General features: G+C 39.7%; 4 protein-coding genes across 10 annotated transcripts; 3 read left to right on the top strand and 1 right to left on the bottom strand.

Annotated features, from left to right (window-relative positions):
• Window positions 1–9: 9 nt before the first annotated feature.
• On the bottom strand, window positions 10–4304 carry LOC106371079 (glutamate receptor 3.4). 5 transcript variants are annotated; one of them, XM_013811105.3, is made up of 6 exons: window positions 4069–4302; window positions 3424–3538; window positions 2902–3308; window positions 1485–2818; window positions 1109–1418; window positions 10–1035 (listed from the first exon to the last, which is right to left on the bottom strand). In XM_013811105.3, the coding sequence occupies exons 3-6, from the start codon at window positions 3230–3232 to the stop codon at window positions 152–154; spliced, it is 2859 nt and encodes a 952-aa protein (XP_013666559.2). In that variant the 5' UTR covers window positions 3233–3308; window positions 3424–3538; window positions 4069–4302; the 3' UTR covers window positions 10–151. The 5 variants fall into 5 exon arrangements, with proteins under 5 accessions (XP_013666559.2, XP_013666561.2, XP_013666562.2 ...); XM_013811107.3 differs by having other exon boundaries at window positions 3469–3538; XM_013811108.3 differs by lacking the exon at window positions 3424–3538 and having other exon boundaries at window positions 4069–4304.
• A 2312-nt stretch (window positions 4305–6616) lies between these two features.
• LOC106371081 (50S ribosomal protein L6, chloroplastic-like) lies at window positions 6617–8276 on the top strand. Its single transcript, XM_013811111.3, has 3 exons — window positions 6617–7024; window positions 7326–7625; window positions 7815–8276. Exons 1-3 carry the CDS (start codon window positions 6990–6992, stop codon window positions 8149–8151), a joined length of 672 nt encoding a protein of 223 aa, XP_013666565.2. The 5' UTR covers window positions 6617–6989; the 3' UTR covers window positions 8152–8276.
• Window positions 8277–8774: 498 nt separating this feature from the next.
• On the top strand, window positions 8775–12058 carry LOC106371082 (NEDD8-activating enzyme E1 regulatory subunit AXR1). 2 transcript variants are annotated; one of them, XM_048743438.1, is made up of 14 exons: window positions 8775–8908; window positions 8991–9163; window positions 9234–9397; window positions 9552–9662; window positions 9791–9870; window positions 9957–10107; window positions 10195–10288; window positions 10361–10449; window positions 10529–10602; window positions 10691–10853; window positions 10958–11043; window positions 11297–11380; window positions 11466–11646; window positions 11761–12058. In XM_048743438.1, exons 1-14 carry the CDS (start codon window positions 8871–8873, stop codon window positions 11842–11844), a joined length of 1572 nt encoding a protein of 523 aa, XP_048599395.1. In that variant the 5' UTR covers window positions 8775–8870; the 3' UTR covers window positions 11845–12058. The 2 variants fall into 2 exon arrangements, with proteins under 2 accessions (XP_048599395.1, XP_048599396.1); XM_048743439.1 differs by lacking the exon at window positions 8775–8908 and having other exon boundaries at window positions 9119–9163; window positions 9234–9274; window positions 9373–9397.
• Window positions 12059–15209: 3151 nt separating this feature from the next.
• LOC106371083 (probable beta-1,3-galactosyltransferase 2) lies at window positions 15210–18142 on the top strand. 2 transcript variants are annotated; one of them, XM_048743437.1, is made up of 11 exons: window positions 15210–15562; window positions 15643–15742; window positions 15851–15915; window positions 16041–16243; window positions 16323–16386; window positions 16460–16532; window positions 16614–16734; window positions 16834–16921; window positions 16996–17121; window positions 17212–17321; window positions 17716–18142. In XM_048743437.1, the coding sequence occupies exons 1-11, from the start codon at window positions 15432–15434 to the stop codon at window positions 17862–17864; spliced, it is 1230 nt and encodes a 409-aa protein (XP_048599394.1). In that variant the 5' UTR covers window positions 15210–15431; the 3' UTR covers window positions 17865–18142. The 2 variants fall into 2 exon arrangements, with proteins under 2 accessions (XP_048599394.1, XP_048599393.1); XM_048743436.1 differs by having other exon boundaries at window positions 15842–15915.
• The last annotated feature ends 144 nt before the right edge of the window (window positions 18143–18286 follow it).

Genomic DNA, 18286 nt, shown 5'->3' with positions numbered 1-18286 from the left:
AGCTCCCATTACGTATCAGAATAAGATTTACAAGTTTATCTCTGGTCTTTCGTTTCCTTGAACTTTGCTATTACAAAAATCTTGATGATGATTTTATCTATGGACCCCCTAAGTATATGTTAAAACAAATTATTGAACTCTCTATATCTGTTTACGGAATTTCGCTATGTTGAGAATGTGAGCTCCCAGCTCCACTCTGGCTACTTTTGAGTTTATTGCTACTCTTCTGTTTCAGTATCTCCTTGATCTCTGCTTCCCTCTTATCCACAATCTTCACCAACTCCTTGAAACTCGGTGCTCGCAAGCCTCTCCCTGATCTAGACCCCTCGGTCACTTCGCTCACCCTCTCCTCGTCCCCCGTATCCGGTAGCAACCTCTGGTACTGCCAGAACACCCTCCAGAAGAAGACAGTAAGCGCTATGAAGCAAGTGATGCCGCAGATAAGGAACAGTCCCCAGAAACTTTTGAGCGAAAGCTGAGAGGTCTCGCTGTTTTGGATCTGCATCGAGCATTCGTGCTTGTAGTTAAGCCATTTCCTGTGGATTTTCTCCAGCTCCCCTTCTTCTGAGAGCTGCAAGATGGCCGTGGACATGTCTACAGCCAAAGGGGAGTCTCTCTGGAACGCGAAGCCCCAGCCTGTGCGTGTGAACTCTTGTCCTACTGTCCGGTACTTGCAGTTGCTGTTTGTCAGAAGGACTTCGATGTAAGGAAGCTCGTCCACGATGGCTGCCACGCCGCCGGCTTTGGGACCGAGCTGAAGAGCGGAAAGGTAATGTTCTTCGTCTCTTAGTGGAACTATCCTATGAGGAGATATGTTAAGCTCGTTGACCAGGTAGTTTCTAGCGAATGTACCGTCTTGAACACCGATCGGTTCGTTGCTCGTTATCAAGCTATCTATCCCTTCAATGCGAGATGTCAGCTGCTGCACGGTGAGTATTGAAGTGAGACTAGCTGTGTAGCTAGAGTTGATGATCAGAACCACGAACAACCATATGATCAACACCAGCCTTCCCAATGAGCTCACAGTGTTCTCCCCTGAAAAGATCAAAAGTAAAAGTAATCTCCCACTATGAATCCACTGATCTTGTTGAGAGAAACTTATACTTACTATGAGAGAAGAACATCGTCGAGAAGCTAAACCAGAAGATGGTGATGAGTTGACGCCTAGGAGGGCCACGGAACTCGTGGTTGAATCTGTGTTCGAGGATCCAGACGATGGCTCCAACGAAGAGAAAGAAGGCTCCAGTGACAGCCCACATCTCTATAGTGAACGGTTTCAGGAATGACCAAGGACTAGACTTAGCCTCCTTAACAGGTGCCACCACCACAAGCCCTGACTCTATAAACGGCTGTGTGAAGTCCACAAACCTTGTTCTGTTTGTTACAATCGTTATATCTCCTACAGCTACATCAAAGTTCTGCAGAGAGAAAAAACGTAAGAAAGGAATGTGATCTTGATCTTAAGTAATAATAAAGCTACTTACATCAGCAACAACTTCATTGATCAGGTTGTCATAAGAAGGATTCTTCTTCCCATCTCCATACAGTATATAGTTTCTTGGAACAGGATAGGGAAGCAACTCGATCGCAGCCTCAAAGACATCAATGCAATAGCCTCTAACACCAGGCGGGTTCTTGTCCTTGGAGACGTAATCTTTATAGCTCACGCGGTTAGGCACTGCTATTTTCAGCGGCTTTCCGTTGTTAGGAAACACCCATCCACGTGGAGGCTTTGTCACTTCCCCTGGCCATATGATTCCATAAAGACGCTGGTTCGCTGTAGATGTGTTCGGAGGCTTGGAATACAACGTCTCTGGAGGCACCACTGAGAGACCTGAATGATTAGACCAGTATCCCACTCTCCGCGGACCTGTGCCTTCTATGTTCAGAACTTCGTATGCCGGGTTAACCCGGTTTCTCTCTGAATCAAACCGGATTGGCCCGGTTACACCGGTGTGATTCATCCCGAGAATGATCTCAAGAAACCTCTCCCCTTCGTTGAACACACTCAACGCTGATAACCGAAGACTGCTACTCTTTGTCTTGTGAAGATTCGGGTCGTTGGAGAACGTCACTCTGTTGTTCTCTCTGAAGAAAACATCGAGGGCGCGAGCGATCAACCAGACAGAGTCATAAGCATACAATGCATAAGAGTTGAGACCTTCTTTAGGCCTAAGATTCCTCCATCTCTCCATAAACCGTCTCTTCGCGTCACTCTCGGCTGTGTAATGCCGAAAGGCAACCACTCCTTGCAAGAGATCCATCGTCTCCGTATCCACGGCCCCCATGGAGTCCAAAACTGTAGGTAGCCAGTCCGTTGATATCCAAACGTAACCGCTTCCCATCATCCCAAGAGACTTAGCCACCGAGAAGACGTTTAAACCAGAGTCAGGGTTCACATGGACGACGTAGACACGAGAAGCCATCAGGTTAACGGAAACCAACAAGTCTTTGATGGAGGTAGCGTCCGCACCGGGAGTGATAGCAGCTTTGTGGGAGATTCTAGCGCGTTTCTTGGCCAGTGCGTCGCCAAGAACCGATACCCCGTTGCGGCCGCACTCGTCGTCGACGAATATGGCGATGACTTGTCTCCATCCGGAGTAGGATACGAGGTCCGCGACGGCGTGCATTTGGAAGTGATCGTTCTGAGTGGTGCGGAGGAAGTAAGGGTACTGGAGGGAGGAGAGGGTTGGATCCGTTGCTGCGAATGATAAGAGAGGTACGTGTAGCTCGTTAGCTACGTAGGAGATCATGTGAGCAATGCTTGATGACTGTGGACCGATGGCTGCAACCACTTGTGTTTCCATCAGCTGTAAAGCTACACCATTAAAAAAAACATAATCATCACTTTCACACACTAGTTGTTAGCTTAAATAGGGAGGAAGCAGTGTATGTGTATACCTCCCATGGTGCCAATGAATCCACTGCAGTTAGAGTCTTGAAAGACAATGTTAAGCTTGGTACCCTTGAGTACGGTTTGGTCAGCGTTGACATCATCCATTGCTGCTTTGAAAGCTGGTTTAGCCGCTCGTCCGATGAAGGAGTCATAAGTAAACAGAGCTCCAACGTTCACAGAGTTTGGTGTCTGTGATAACGGCGGTGAAGCAGTAGAAGAAGAAGAGTTTCTTGAAAAATTACTTTTACCAGCACATTCCTCTGGAAAGATCCACAAGACAGAAACACATAACAAGATAATTCTCATTGCTTTCACCATGGAGACTCCTCTCATCATCAAGAAAAATCCAATAAAAAGCACTGACTTTTCTTCCCCTGGGCCTATGTAATCATTTGATTAGTTGAAATGACACCTGGAGAATAAACAATTCGTCAGTTCGGAGCATGAATCAAAACCAAGATTTAACAACGAAAAAAAAAAAGACAAGAACTGGTCCAGAAAATCTAGTGAAAGGAAGGCAAACAAACCAAGAAATCAGGTCTTAGATTCTGTAGAGATTGGTGGATACATACTCATATACTATTATATATAGAGAAGACCTTTGGATCCTGTGGAGACTGGTGCTTACATGTGAAACTAGGACTGAAAAAAAAAAGAAGTGTAATAAGAGGGCCATCTTAAAGATGGTTTTGCAAAAAGAAGCAAAAAAGCGCAATTAATAATTCAATGAACAGAGAGAATCATGTATGGTGGTGGCAGTGATATGTCAATTAATTAAAAAGAAAAAAAAACTTATTCTTCACACAAACCAAATCATTAAAACATAAACGAAACTAATAATAGCGGTGATATTCCATTTTGATAAAAATAAAAAAGCAAGTAGACCTTAATTTTCTGCAGAACATGGCAGTGGCCAGTGAGTGGTTGGAGAATGAATGATGTAATAGTATAATAGTACATCCATATGAATATCGAAATTTCGACGATCTTTTTCTTTATTTTTATAAAACTTAACGAAATTCCTATCGGAGAATATTATAATTTAATATATTTGAAGGAGATTTCTTTGAGATCTTTGGACCAAAACTTTAGGAGATAAATTCACAAATCCAAGCTCTATTAACAAAAAAGTACACCAAAATTAATGCAACTATAAATAAAGAAGAAGCAACCTTGGAATAAATACGTGCAACAAACTTGAATCAGAAATCAATATGATATTCTGGAGTGAACGAGTGAGTTAGCAGTAGAGCACAGGAAAAGAGACACAGAAAAGAAGATGAAGAAGAAGAGGAACAGGAGAACTGTTACTCGAGCTCAAGCAAAGAATAATCAAAATATTCTTTCTTCTTTTTATTATTATTATTGTGTTTCATATTTACGTTTTCTTTTGTTGGGAGTGCCATTTCTCGAGTGGTCAGTGATGGACGTAGGCCAAGGTGTGGTGGGGTATCCATGCTTTTCTTGTCTATTCATACTATTGGAGAATCGAGTTTTTTTTTTCTGTCTCTCTTCTCAAATTTGAGGAAGAAGTTATAAACCATTAAACAACAATTGCAAAATACTAATAATATTATTTGAAATACTTTCATATCATTATGGAAAATATAGTTTATAACTTCTTCCTCAAATATGAGAAGAGAGCCAGAAAAAAAATTGATTAATTGACAACCTAGTTGCTTGAAGAAGGGAAACTTCTCCTCAATGTTTGCCAATTAATTTCAACTTAAAACAAGAGCCAAGAGATATTATCAGCCTGAGCCAAGAGATATTATCAGCCTGGAAGGGAAAAATACCGTACTTGAACCAGTTTCTCTCTCCTATCTAAACTCTCTCTCGAGTCCGATCGAATATAAGTGAAGCTCCGGCGTCCGGCTGCGCGTCCGAACGCGTGCCAACGCCGGAGGCGCCTCTCTTCTCCCGCCTTCTTCGTTTGTCTTTTGCTTCGCCATGGTCTTGTCTCCCTCTTCGTTTTCTTCGCGGTTGTGCGTCGGGAGTCTCGTTAGTCTCGTCTCCGTGCGCAAGGAGCTCCGGTTCTGGCGCAGTTCTGCTCGGTCGTGGAGCCTGGAGGCGGTGAGTGGTGTGGGTTCCGGTGGCGGAGTCGGCTTTTTAGGGTTTCGCAATCGGCCCCCTTTTGCCGTTTGTAGGGTTTGTAGCGAGTGGTGGCGAGTGGGCGGTTTGGGCTTCAGATCCGGTCTGCAGTCGAGCGGCGGTGGTTTGTGGGTTTTCGTTTCTTCCTGGCGTCTTGAAGCGTCGAAGCCTTTCAGTCCTCGCCTTGGAAGCTTTGGAGGCTTAGTCTAGCTCGGGGCCGTGCTTAGCTGTCGACGCCGGCGTGTGTTGGTGTTAGCAGTGGTGGTGCGTGGAGTGATGCAGCGATGCGGTGTTGGCTGGAGTCGTCTATGGCTTCACCGAGGCATTGTCGCATCCTCTCTTCCTTTTGTTCCTTTTTGCCGTCTTCAGCTCAGGTTCACCGGCGAGGTTGAGTCGACTTGTCCTCTCGGTGTGTTTATCAGCTCTTGGTTCTTTGTTCAGCTGTTCCGTTGTCACCGGCTCAGCCTTTTAACAGCAGCTTGATACTTATACTTTGGTTCTCGAAGTCGGCGTGAGATGGGGCTTTGGTGGTTCTAGTTTGTCAACTGTTTCCACCTTCTCCTCAGTGACTCCTCGCGGCTTTACAGCACATCCCAGTACCGTGGGTTCACTTGAATTCTTGGTAGTGCTGTTTGCTATCTACTTGCAGGTTTGGAGCTTTCCCTGATTCAGAAGAGGTTGCTTTCCCGTACCCGTCTTTCTGCTTACCGTACTATGCAAGGGTGATTGTGTGGTTGTCTTTGTTGTATGCGGTCTTGGCGTGGTAGCGGAATTTTTTGGCGATTGATCTTCTGGTAAGCTCAGTCGTCTCGTATCCGCTATTTTCGTTTGCACTTCATTGATAGTGTAGATTGCAAGACTAGTAAGTTCATCGAAAACTAGCTACACCGGAAGCGACGTGAGGAGACCCCGGCAACCGAGGAAACGAGGCGAATCTCTCCTCCTCGCGATCCTCGTTGAAGGTTGAGAACAGTGATCGATGCTCAGAGATGTAGGATTCTATTTAGTGGAACGCGCCGGGGACATGGGTTGAGCGAAACTAGATGGAAAATTTCGGGTTTGGGTAATTTTGTTCGAGCCGGTCTTGTAATCAAAACTATTATTCCCGTTTTCGGGTCGTTAATTTAATTTTAATTAAAAAAAAAAAAAGTTTTTATACTACAAGTTTTGGGACCCGGAAGTTTTCATATGATAAAAAGGTGCATGAAACACATGGACTCGACTGTTCTTTGTACCTTTAATAGATTGTTCATAAAAGAATATTGTAAAGTATAGAGCTCCATTTGTTATTTGTTGAGACTTGGTATGTCACTATTAACATGTCATTGATCCCACACTAATGATCTTTGGGGGATCTTGTAACATCACTTTTTATATTTAAAGATAACACTAAAAGAAATCTGGACCAGTAAATATACAAATTCGATTTTTTCTTCTTTAATTCGATTTGTTATTTGTATTTTTTCAGAATGTGGGGGCCCTTATCATCTTCTATATCCTTGTGTTTATTTGTCTGTTAGATTTCATCCATGTCTTTTAACGTATGTATGAGTATGACGATAAAGAAGAAGAAGAAGAAGAAAAAAGATTTAAAACCCCCACGTATTTGATCGAGCATATTTATTGACCTCAAATCATTTGATGCAAAGTATCATCTTTGATAGTGTGAGAACTGAGAACAGTTCATAAGTTTTTTCACTTTCTCTACGTAATTCCAGTTTTTTTTTCAAAATTTGACTGTCTTGTTGGGTCTTAAAATCACAAACTCGGGACGTAAAAACAGAACGTTGGGCTTGTCTATAGACTAGTGCCCCTTATAATAATGGGCCTTGTCATAGTTATATAATAATGGGCCTTGTAATAGTTATATAATAATGGGCCGCAAAGCAATACTTTCAAAAGATATAACAGAGGACAAACAGTGGCTGGATAAGTCGTTTTGGATAAAGCACTCTCTTCTCTCCTGGAGCAGAGCCTCACAGCTCCGTCGTCAATCCTAGCAATGGCTTCCTCAGTCGTCACTTCTTTTCAACCCAGGTACTATTGACATATTTAAAAAACATTATACCGGCTCTAATTCCCTAAGGGTTTAGCTTTCTTTAATTTCATAATCACGAGTCCCCGAGAATGTAAAGAATCATATGTTAGTTTTCTATTTCGAAATCGATACGACTGTGAACTTGGTTGGTGATTTGTTTTTTTATTTATTCAGGATTCGCAAAAGTAGAATTCTAGAAGTTATTACATTATCCTAGTTCCTGTCTGTTGGTTCTTTAACTGTGTAGACATGTTTTTGTTTGTTTGTCTGAAGATATGAGATGCTTTTGCCTTTGTTTAGGTCTGCATTTTTGGGAGATAGAAACGTGTTCAAGGTCTTAGCCACGCCTTCAGCTCAAGTGGGTTACTCAAGGAAGACTATCCAGTGTAAGGAATCAAGGATAGGGAAGCAACCTATCGCTGTACCAACCAATGTAACCATTGCATTGGAAGGTCAAGACTTGAAAGTCAAAGGTCCACTAGGAGAGCTCGCTTTAACTTACCCACGCGAAGTCGAGCTCATCAAAGAAGATGCTGGTGTCCTGAGGGTAAAAAAGACCGTGGAAACTAGAAGAGCGAACCAAATGCACGGCCTCTTCAGGTTACAAAGCTCTCACCTTTACTATATCAATTGGTCACAATCTTGAACGTGGTTACAAAGTTCTCAACTTTTTATCAATTGGTCACATAGGTTGCAAAGTTCTCAACTTTTTATCAATTGGTTACACAAAGTCTTGAACTTTACAGGTTGTTTATTGCTGCTAACCGTTTTGCAACTCTAATGTGTTAGGACGCTAACGGATAACATGGTAGTGGGAGTATCAAAGGGATTTGAGAAGAAGCTGATACTAGTGGGAGTTGGTTACCGTGCTACCGTTGAAGGGAAGGAGCTGGTTCTGAACCTCGGGTTTTCTCACCCGGTTAAGATGCAGATACCGGAGAGTCTCAAGGTGAAAGTGGAAGAGAACACGAGGATCACGGTGAGTGGATACGACAAGAGTGAGATAGGGCAGTTTGCTGCGACGGTGAGGAAGTGGAGGCCTCCGGAGCCGTACAAGGGTAAGGGAGTGAAGTATTCAGATGAGATTGTGAGGAGGAAAGAAGGAAAAGCTGGAAAGAAGAAGTGATCTTTTGTGTCTTCTTGTTGTTGTGTATTTTACTTTACATGTTGTTCTCCTTTCTATGTTGAAATGTGTATTTGCTCAAATCTTTTTTTTAGAAAAAACTAAAACTGTGAAACTATTCTCCATGATTCAATGGTTGCAAACTACTGAGAAAAAAAAAATTAATCTTTGAGAAAAAATGTTAGTAAAAAGGGAGAAACTATTTGCAAATTAGTTAAAAAATGGTTTTAAGGGTATGGTATAAATGGTAATCAAAGAACGAATAGGATAATTAATTCTCTAATGTTCTTTAAAAAAAATTATCAATCACAAGGAATAATAATTTCATCTAATTAAAGGACAATTATTTCTTGTTAAATTTGAAAATGAACAATTTTTCTTTTTATTTCTGCTATTTTATTTCTGTACATTTTTTTTTTATTCATTTCTTTTATTTTTCGAATAGTCACCAGTCAGACTCAAATATCTCGTTGCAGGCTGTTTTCAAAAAATAAAAAAAAATGAAGAAGGATAAATGATTCCAAGGGGCATCGAACCTGAGATGACTGGAAGAGAAGCCCACAATCTGTACGGATATGGATACATTAGTTTTGGGCCCAAAATAGTTATTAAATGAATCGGCAGGAAGCCCATTAGCTTGGCCCAAGAGCCGCCTCTGCTCGTTGTTCTCTCTCGCTCTTCGTCTGCGAAGAAGCGAACGAGAGAAGAGAGAGTAAGCAACAATGTCAGAGGCTAAAACCAAGTACGATCGTCAACTCAGGTATACACGCCCCTTCCCTTCTCTCTCTCTCTTTTATAACTCTTATCGGGGGGAGAAGGAAAGTAATCGCATCGAATCGCAGGATATGGGGGGAGGTAGGGCAAGCTGCTTTGGAAGAAGCGAGCATCTGTTTGCTCAATTGCGGCCCCACTGGCTCCGAGGCGTTGAAGAATCTCGTCCTCGGTGGAGTTGGGAGCATCACCGTCGTTGATGGATCCAAAGTCGAGCTTGGAGACCTTGGAAACAACTTCATGGGTATTTATTTGACTTTTACGCAAATTTTGCTTAGTTAATAAGGGGATTTGATTTTGATGATGGTGTGAAGTGGATGAGGGGAGTGTTGGTCAATCAAAAGCCAAGTCTGTTTGTGCGTTTCTTCAAGAGCTTAATGATTCTGTTAAAGCTAAGTTTATTGAGGAGGATCCGGATACGTTGATTATCACTAACCCTTCTTTCTTCTCTCACTTCACCCTCGTCATCGCCACTCAGGTGCCCTTTGATTCCTACTTGTTGTTACATTCTTTAGTGAAAGAGTGTTAGATTGTGCATGGTTGGTTGATATATTTAGATTGTGCAAAAACTTAGTTTTTTTTTTGTTTCCTTTGGTGCGTGAATCATAATACCTTTATTTGAGTCATTGTAGCTGGTGGAAGAGTCAATGGTGAAACTTGATAGAATCTGTCGAGAAGCAAACGTCAAGTTGGTTTTTGCTCGCTCTTATGGCCTTGCTGGCTTTGTTCGTGTCTCTGTTAAGGTTATAATACCTTTCTTTACCCCTTTTTTTTTGCTAGATAACTAATGGATTACTGTGAGTACTATTGCCAATGGTAAGTTAGAAATATGCTTAGTTGAATTATTATTGTTTTCTTCTTTTTTTATCAGGAGCACACCATAATTGACTCAAAGCCTGATCATTTTCTTGATGACCTTCGCTTGAATAATCCATGGCCTGAACTCAAGAGGTACATTCTTACGTTGCTCTGGATCCTTTAACCTTGTGCTTGCAGATAAACAACACTGACATTCTAAACTATTCATTGAACTGCAGCTTTGTGGAGACCATTGATCTAAATGTATCAGATCCTGTAGCTCATAAGCACATACCTTACGTCGTCATTCTTGTGAAGATGGCTGATGAATGGACTCAGTCCCATAGTGGCAATCTTCCCTCGACCAGGGAAGAGAAAAAAGAGTTTAAGGTGTAGCTCTTTCTTTTGCCACTTTGCAGATTCATTAGCTTTCTTCTGGCTTTTTGTTCTAATCTATCTCAATCCTTGAAATCTTAGGATTTGGTTAAGTCCAAGATGATATCTATGGATGAGGATAACTACAAAGAAGCCATTGAAGCCGCTTTCAAAGTTTTTGCTCCTCGTGGAATCAGTAAGTTGATATCTCGTGTAGTGTCGTAACTAGCTGAAAACTTTAATCAGTTATTCCTTGTTTCTATTCCAGGCTCAGAGATTCAACAGATTAGCAGTGATACTTGTGCTGAACCGAGTTCAAATTCCTCAGATTTTTGGGTGATGGTAGCGGCTCTGAAGGTCTGAAACTAGATAATTGCTCTGCCACTCATTTTGATTGGTTCATAATACTCATGCTGTCATACATCACCACCTGCAGGAGTTTGTCTCGAACGAAGGTGATGGAGAGGCACCCCTTGAAGGCTCTATACCAGATATGACATCGTCAACAGAGTGAGTACAACTGCCTCGATGGCACTGAACTTCATCCACGATCTATTTTTCAGATTACTAATGTAGCTGTGTTTTTACTTTTTTGAAGGCATTACATCAATTTGCAGAAAATATATCTAGCGAAAGCTGAGGCTGATTTTCTTGTCATGGAGGAACGAGTTAAAAATATTTTAAAGAAAATCGGTAGAGATCCGAGCAGCATCTCAAAACCAACAATCAAGAGCTTCTGTAAGAATGCAAGAAAACTTAAAGTGAGAATACTAAACTTAATGTCGATGGTCTACCTATTGCTTGTTTACATTTCCTTTTGAAGCAGTTTCAGAAACATTGACAAACTGCAATATGTAATTTGTAGGTATGCAGATACCGTATGGTAGAGGACGAATTTAGTAATCCTTCTGTAACCGAAATTCAAAAGTGTTTAGCGGATGAGGATTACAGGTGCGAATGTCTTCATATTTAACACAAAAGCATCAGCTGATTTGAAAAAAAGACCTAGCTACAAAACGCTTGCTGCTTTATTAGTTTCATGATAGGTTGTTATAAGATGCTGTGATGGAATATAGCAAAACATCTAGTCCATATTAGGCTTATATAGCAACAACAGAGATTCTGGTTTTAGTCCAAACCAATTCTAGGGATGCATGTGGAAGCCAGTTGTTAGCTCTTATGCTAATGGTGTTTGCCGTCGCAGTGGTGCAATGGGATTTTACATCCTTCTTAGAGCCGTGGACAGATTTACTGCCAACTATAACAAGTTTCCTGGCCAGTTTGATGGGTACGAAACTCAAGCTCAAATGTATTTTCTGAACAACTGGTACTTGTTTGGCTTTTATTAATAATATGCAATCTGTTTTTCGTAGAGGGATGGATGAGGACATTTCTCGGTTAAAAACTACTGCCTTGAGTCTCCTTACCGACTTGGGATGTAACGGCTCAGTACTGCCCGATGACCTTATCAATGAGATGTGTCGCTTTGGTGCCTCTGAGCTTCATGTGGTTGCTGCCTTTCTTGGAGGAATCGCGTCTCAGGAGGCCATCAAGGTCCGTACTTCCTTCTTATTACTCTAAACTTAATTGTTTAAATTCACTTGCTTTAAGAGATGATTGAACTTGTTGTTGTTGTTGTTGTTGTGTCTCTCTCTCTATGTGTTGCAGCTTGTGACAAAACAGTTTGTTCCGATGTTGGGGACTTACATCTTCAATGGCATTGATCACAAGTCTCAGTTATTGGCATTGTAGAAGGTCTTCTTCACTTTCTCATTTGCTTGAAGCAGAGAGAAGAGCGTTCTTATATCTTTTTGAGTTTAAAAAATAACTGTTCAAGGACGACTCAGCCGGCACAATATTGTTTAGAGATGTTCTCAAAGTTCCAAAATTTGGAAGGTTTGGTTTGCATTTGTGTGACATTGACCAGATTGAAGAAACATACAAAAATAGGCGAGAGTAAAGTAAAGCCCAATCTCCACATTAGTCGGCAGAAGGTTTAATGATGGTTTTAATCATACAAACGACAAGTTATTTTAGCACCAATTACATCAAAAGTTATTCTGTCAAGAAAATGGGGTCCCTGATTAGAAATTAGGATCAATCAAAATGGAATATTAAAACTGTCTAGAGAAGTTAATGGCATCAAAGAACAAATTATGTCAGAAATTGCTGCTTCCAGTGAAAAGATAGGAGCCACAAATACAATGTGAAGGCCAAACAGACAACTATAAGTGGGTGTGGGGTTGTTTAAAGCACCTACATACTAAATTAAAAAGGGAATAAAAGTGGCTATAGAATAAATCCAAATATACGTAGATTTGATAAGAAAATATTATTATAAAATGGTTAAGAAAATAAAGTCGGCTCTGAAAAAGGAGTAGCAACAAGAAGCAGATCGATGGATGTGAATGGGATTGTCAGCTTTAAAGGGGGTTTGCTTGAAGAAGAGAGTGACCAAACTTTGAAACTGAATTAGGTAAAGTGACAGTCTCCTCTTTCAAGCAAAGCACCTAACTTCTTGTTCTACATACACCTCTCTCGCCATTTCATTGTTTGCCCAATAAACCAAATCAAACCGAACGTAGCCGATTTTTGCCATCGGTTAACTAATAAAGTGGCAAGTTAACAGATTAGTAGACAATTGCTTGGTTTTAGTCATTGTTTTGTATTTTTTTTTACGTGCAAGGAGTAGCTCGACTTTTGCTTCTTGTAACGTAGCTCTTAACCGGGCGGTAGGAAGATTTTGGTTAGTAACTGGAATAAAAGTGACATTTCAGTAAACCGAACCGTACATTTGATTATGATTCTACTGAACGTCAATGTCGGTTGCGAACGGTGTATACTTAAATGACACACTCATTTCCCTGAAATTTTCCTTTTTACTTCACATCATTTCGCTGAATTATTGGTGGCCATACACACGTATTAAAGTATGCATGTGTCTTCTTCACTTTTATGGTTATGTACTTAATGTAAGTTTTGATTCTTTTGACTTCCTCTTTGAGTCTCTAATAGATTTATAATCGAGTGGCTAATGACAGAGACACCACACTTTTTGGGCAAAATATGAAATTTGGTATATAATATTATCAGCCTTAGTTTTATCATCATTGAATTCAAACCAGTATAATGTACGTTAGCTGTTGACATACATATATCTTATTCATGTTTGTATTTATTTTTCTGTTTTGTGTATGCGTTTGTGATATAAGTATATTACAACAAAAACAATTTAACTATATATTACAGTTTTTAAAATAATGATATATTGTTTACACATATACAAATGAGAAAAAAAACGATAGCTAACATCTATTTAAAGACAAACATGTTTGAAATACAACCATGTTGCTTGATTAACAGCTATTATGACACAGAGACACACCAAACACGTTGTACTTGACCATCATATTCCACTCCCATATTATAGCAGTACTTGCTTATAATTAAGCATAAAAGACCACGTACAAAATAGTTGTTCCCGTCCATATTCATTTGATAAAAACATCAACGACAGATCTGAAGCTTGAGTAAGTATTGACATTTAAATTTTTTTGGATAACATTGATCCAATCAATAAATTACAGTCTCGTCTCGTTGCTATTCAAATAAAATAGCACCGACTTCTTGAATGATCACATGCCATGATGCATTAGCACAACCATCGATGGAATATAAAACAAAACATTCAAAGTTTATTATTTTTCCTTACAGTTGAGTTAAGAATCCGGGTGAGGAAAATGGGTCTAACGTACTCCACTAAACATACCAGATTAAAAATGGTCAAACATATTTAATAAATACCGTATGTGTGTGTTCGTGTTTCAGACTGAAAGTTTCAGTAACGACATACATATGTATGTTCCCTAGGAGTAATGGTGTTTATAAACCAGTCCCTTAAGCTGAATTTCATAATACTAATTAAATCTTACAAGTGACATTGGGAATTGAAGCTTTATCGTGACATCAACTGATAAACCTAATTTAGTTAATTATATGTAGCCCTCGAGAAGTTTTGAATCATAATCACTCTACAAACTAACGTATCAAAAATATCGTGACTGACAATAAACCATGCAACCAATCACTCAAACTGCTTGCTACTAATTATTGAGTTATGTCAAATGAACTTAAGTAAATCAACAGTGACATACTTAGTTTCCAAAGTTAAAATAAAGTATCCATATCCACACAAAAAATGAAGAACTGTTACGCGCAACATGCATGAAAGCGAAGACAAGACCAAGAGACAGATCGGTCGTCGCCAAAGCATGTGGTATCATTTTGGACATAAGTCAAAAACTCATGGTTTGTGTGATTTCATGATGACACGTGGAAAAAGCTCGTGAGGAGGGACCCACGAGTCGAATACAGGTGCAGTGATGCAAAACGGAAAGCATCACATGCTGTATCAGTACAGTCGCAGACTCTCTGATGCACTGATCTGACCCGACTAAAATAGTAATAACTATCTATGGTTTTGAATGATCTTACACATTATTTTTTTTATTAAAGCCTATTGGACAAACATATCCTTACATATTCGTAGTTCAAAAAAAAAAAATCCTTACATATTCATCTGTAATTTTTTTTTTAAATGTTGTAGTTATATTTTTATTTAAATACAAGATCGGAATATGGATCATTTAAAAGCTTAAAGCCTACTCCACCAAGATATGAATGAAATATTTTAATCAATCAAATAATCAAAACTCGTAAAATAATTACGTATTTCAATATATTCATGGAAAACGAATCACAGTAGAACGTATTTGTGTGTGTTGAATTTTATCTTTTTCTTCGAATATTCATAGCTAGAACTGAATAGTCAATTTATACTAGTATTTATTTACTAACACATTTAACACTCCCCCATCTATTCAGAAAACGTGGTGAGGACCAGCTCCAGGCTAAAGACTTCAAAGTCAACCAACGCAGTGCCTCTCTAGTTACAATATATCTACGCATGCCGTATGTGTCACATACCTATACATAATAGCTGGAGAAACAAATAATTACACAATAAAAAAAGAGGGACAGTATGGTAAATTCACAACAAACTTGGCCTTGTTCAATAAATAGGAAACTGAACGAAACTGAACGGTTAAGAAGTCGTTCTGATTTCGTCTCCCTTCTCTGTAACGTCGTCTCTCTCTCTTCTCTACAAAAATCTCACAGAGAGAGAGATATTCTCGCGATCCTTCAAACAAATCTCTGAAGATTCAGGTGTTGTTCTAGTTTTCTCTTGGTTCTCGAGCTGATTCTACAGTGGACGACGATGAAATGAAGCTCATCGTCTCGAGATAGCTACGAAGAGTTTACGTGGATCTTTATTGAAAATGACGACGAAGATGAAAGGAGGAGGAGGAGGAGGAGAGCATTCTTCTTCCTCTAGAAGCTCCGCGTCTCGTAGATGGACGTTGTTGCTCTGTTTTGGAAGCTTCTGCGTCGGAATGTTCTTCACCGATCGGTAACTTCCTTTTTTTTTAACTGAATCTTTTTTATTTGACCGTTTCAGTAACCTCATCATCATTGTTGTTGTTGTTGCAGGATGTGGAATATTCCGGAATCTAGAGACATCTCTCGTCCATCAGTAACCGAAGCTGAGAGATTAAAACTCATATCCGAAGGAGGCTGCAATCCAAAATCCGTGAGAGTTTGATCCATTGCATAGAGTGTCACATCTTTTGTTTTAATCATCATCTGAGTAGTTTTATTTTTTTAATCATCTGATTAGTTTCCTCTTTAGCTTTACCAGAAAGAAGTTAAAAGAGATCCTCAGGCTTTGTTTGGTCAAGTCTCCAATACTCACAATGCTCTACAGTAAGAGTTTTTTTTTATTAATAGTCTTGTTCTGTGTTTTTTTTTTTTTTAAATTACAGAGAAATTTTTGGAATTTGTGATGATTAATTAACTACTTGTCTTTGTCGTCTTGTTGCTTACTTCAGGACATTGGATAAGACTATTTCGAGCTTAGAGATGGAGTTAGCTGCTGCGAGGTCGGTTCAGGAGTCTTTAACAAACGGTGCTCCTGTATCGGATGATATGGGGAAGAAGAAGAAGAGACGGTACTTGATGGTTGTTGGGATTAATACAGCTTTTAGTAGCCGGAAAAGAAGAGATTCTGTTCGTGCAACGTGGATGCCTCAAGGTTTTTTAGTTACAATCTTGCTTTGTTTCAGTCTCTTCCATGGACTCTTGTCATAACATGTTTATATGTTGATGTTTAGGTGAGAAGAGGAGGAGACTTGAAGAAGAGAAGGGGATTATTATCCGGTTTGTTATTGGTCACAGGTGAGAATCTGATTTTGAGTTTTATTTGTGTTCTGTGTATATTGATGTTGTGTGTTCATTGATATCTCTATAGTGCCACGGCCGGGGGTATTCTAGACCGAGCCATTGAGGCTGAGGACAGGAAGCATGGAGACTTCTTGAGACTGGTATGGTTCTGACTGTAGTTTACCGTTTAGTGGTGCAAAGGCCTCATTTTTCAGCTTTTATCTTCATTTTGTTATTGACAGGACCATGTTGAAGGGTACCTAGAGCTGTCAGGCAAGACCAAGACCTATTTTGCTACAGCGTTTTCAATGTGGGATGCTGATTTCTATGTCAAAGTAGATGATGATGTTCATGTTAACATAGGTAAGTTCTAAATGTGGAAAGGCAAACGAGTTTATATATGTTAATTTGGATCCCATTTTGCTAGTGGAGTCTAATGGTTTTATTTGAAATGATCTGCAGCAACTCTTGGAGAAACTCTGGTTAGACACCGGAAAAAACCACGGGTCTATATAGGCTGCATGAAGTCTGGTCCTGTTCTCTATCAAAAGTAAACCATCTCTCAATTTTCTCCTTCAATATTCATTCCTTTTGTTAAAAGTCATGGTTGGTTTAATGGAGCAGAGGGGTGAGATACCATGAGCCAGAGTACTGGAAGTTTGGTGAGAACGGGAACAAGTACTTCCGTCATGCTACTGGACAGATCTATGCCATTTCAAGAGACTTGGCTTCTTACATATCAATCAATCAGTAAGTTCAAGATTAGATTACTACGTTGAATATCATGTTTAACTCAAATGTATCTCTTTGTTCTTATGTATGTGTTAAATGTTGTTTCAGGCATGTTCTTCACAAGTATGCCAATGAAGATGTTTCCTTAGGAGCTTGGTTTATTGGGATTGATGTTAAACACATTGATGATAGAAGATTATGCTGTGGCACTCCTCCTGGTAAGTCTTGGGCTCTTTTCATCTCCTGCACATTTTCTAGGGGGTCTGATTTAGATGAATGCTTAAAAGAAGTGAGATAAGTCTTAATCAATGTATAGATTTTGAGAACAACTTAGATATAACGTCAACATCTTTCCGTGCTCTGCACCTAACTACAATAATAATACATGCTTTGAAGTAAGAAGCTTTAAAGTGAAGAGACCCTATCTTAAAAGAGATGACTAGTCCCTATCAAAATCTAGCTACTGATACAAAGTCATAACAAGAAAGAACCATAATGTTTCACATCTGACAGAAACATCAAATCTTACTTCTTGTTACTGTAACGTGTAACATACACTGTAATTATTCTACTAAAACAAATTCTTAAGGATTTAAGTTTTCTGTATTGCAGATTGTGAGTGGAAAGCGCAAGCTGGGAACATCTGCGTAGCATCATTCGACTGGACATGCAGTGGAATCTGCAGATCAGCAGATCGTCTGAAAGAGGTTCATAGACGCTGCAGTGAAGGCGAAAACGCTCTTTGGAGTGCCACCTTTTGACATATAAAAACATAACGGTTGTTCTGCCCAATACAAAAACAGCCCAGAGATAAAGAGGAAGGTCAAGCAGAGATACAAATCTTTTTTTTTTGTTTGCTTATTAGTATCACCAAGAGAGATATCCACACACTTTTTGTAAACATTAGGTACATAGGACTAGAGATTAAGTGTGAAAAACTCTGGCAAGAATCATTGCTGCTTTGTTTGTTTTGGATAACTTGGAAATGAAGCAACTTGTGGATTTATTACATCAATGCAAAACTATGACTTGATTCTTATGGCTGCATCTAATCATCTAGTAATGTGTTTGAGTGGAATACTATGTAATAAAGAGAGAGCCCTGTCTGAAAATGATCAAGCGCTACACGTGCATAAAGTTGGATACTTTTAGTTTGTCTGTGTGTCACGCACACTTTGGGTTT

Source organism: Brassica napus, chromosome A10 (assembly GCF_020379485.1).
Source record: "Brassica napus cultivar Da-Ae chromosome A10, Da-Ae, whole genome shotgun sequence".
Classification (NCBI taxonomy): domain Eukaryota; kingdom Viridiplantae; phylum Streptophyta; class Magnoliopsida; order Brassicales; family Brassicaceae; genus Brassica; species Brassica napus.
This window is presented reverse-complemented; position numbering and strand designations above follow the sequence as displayed.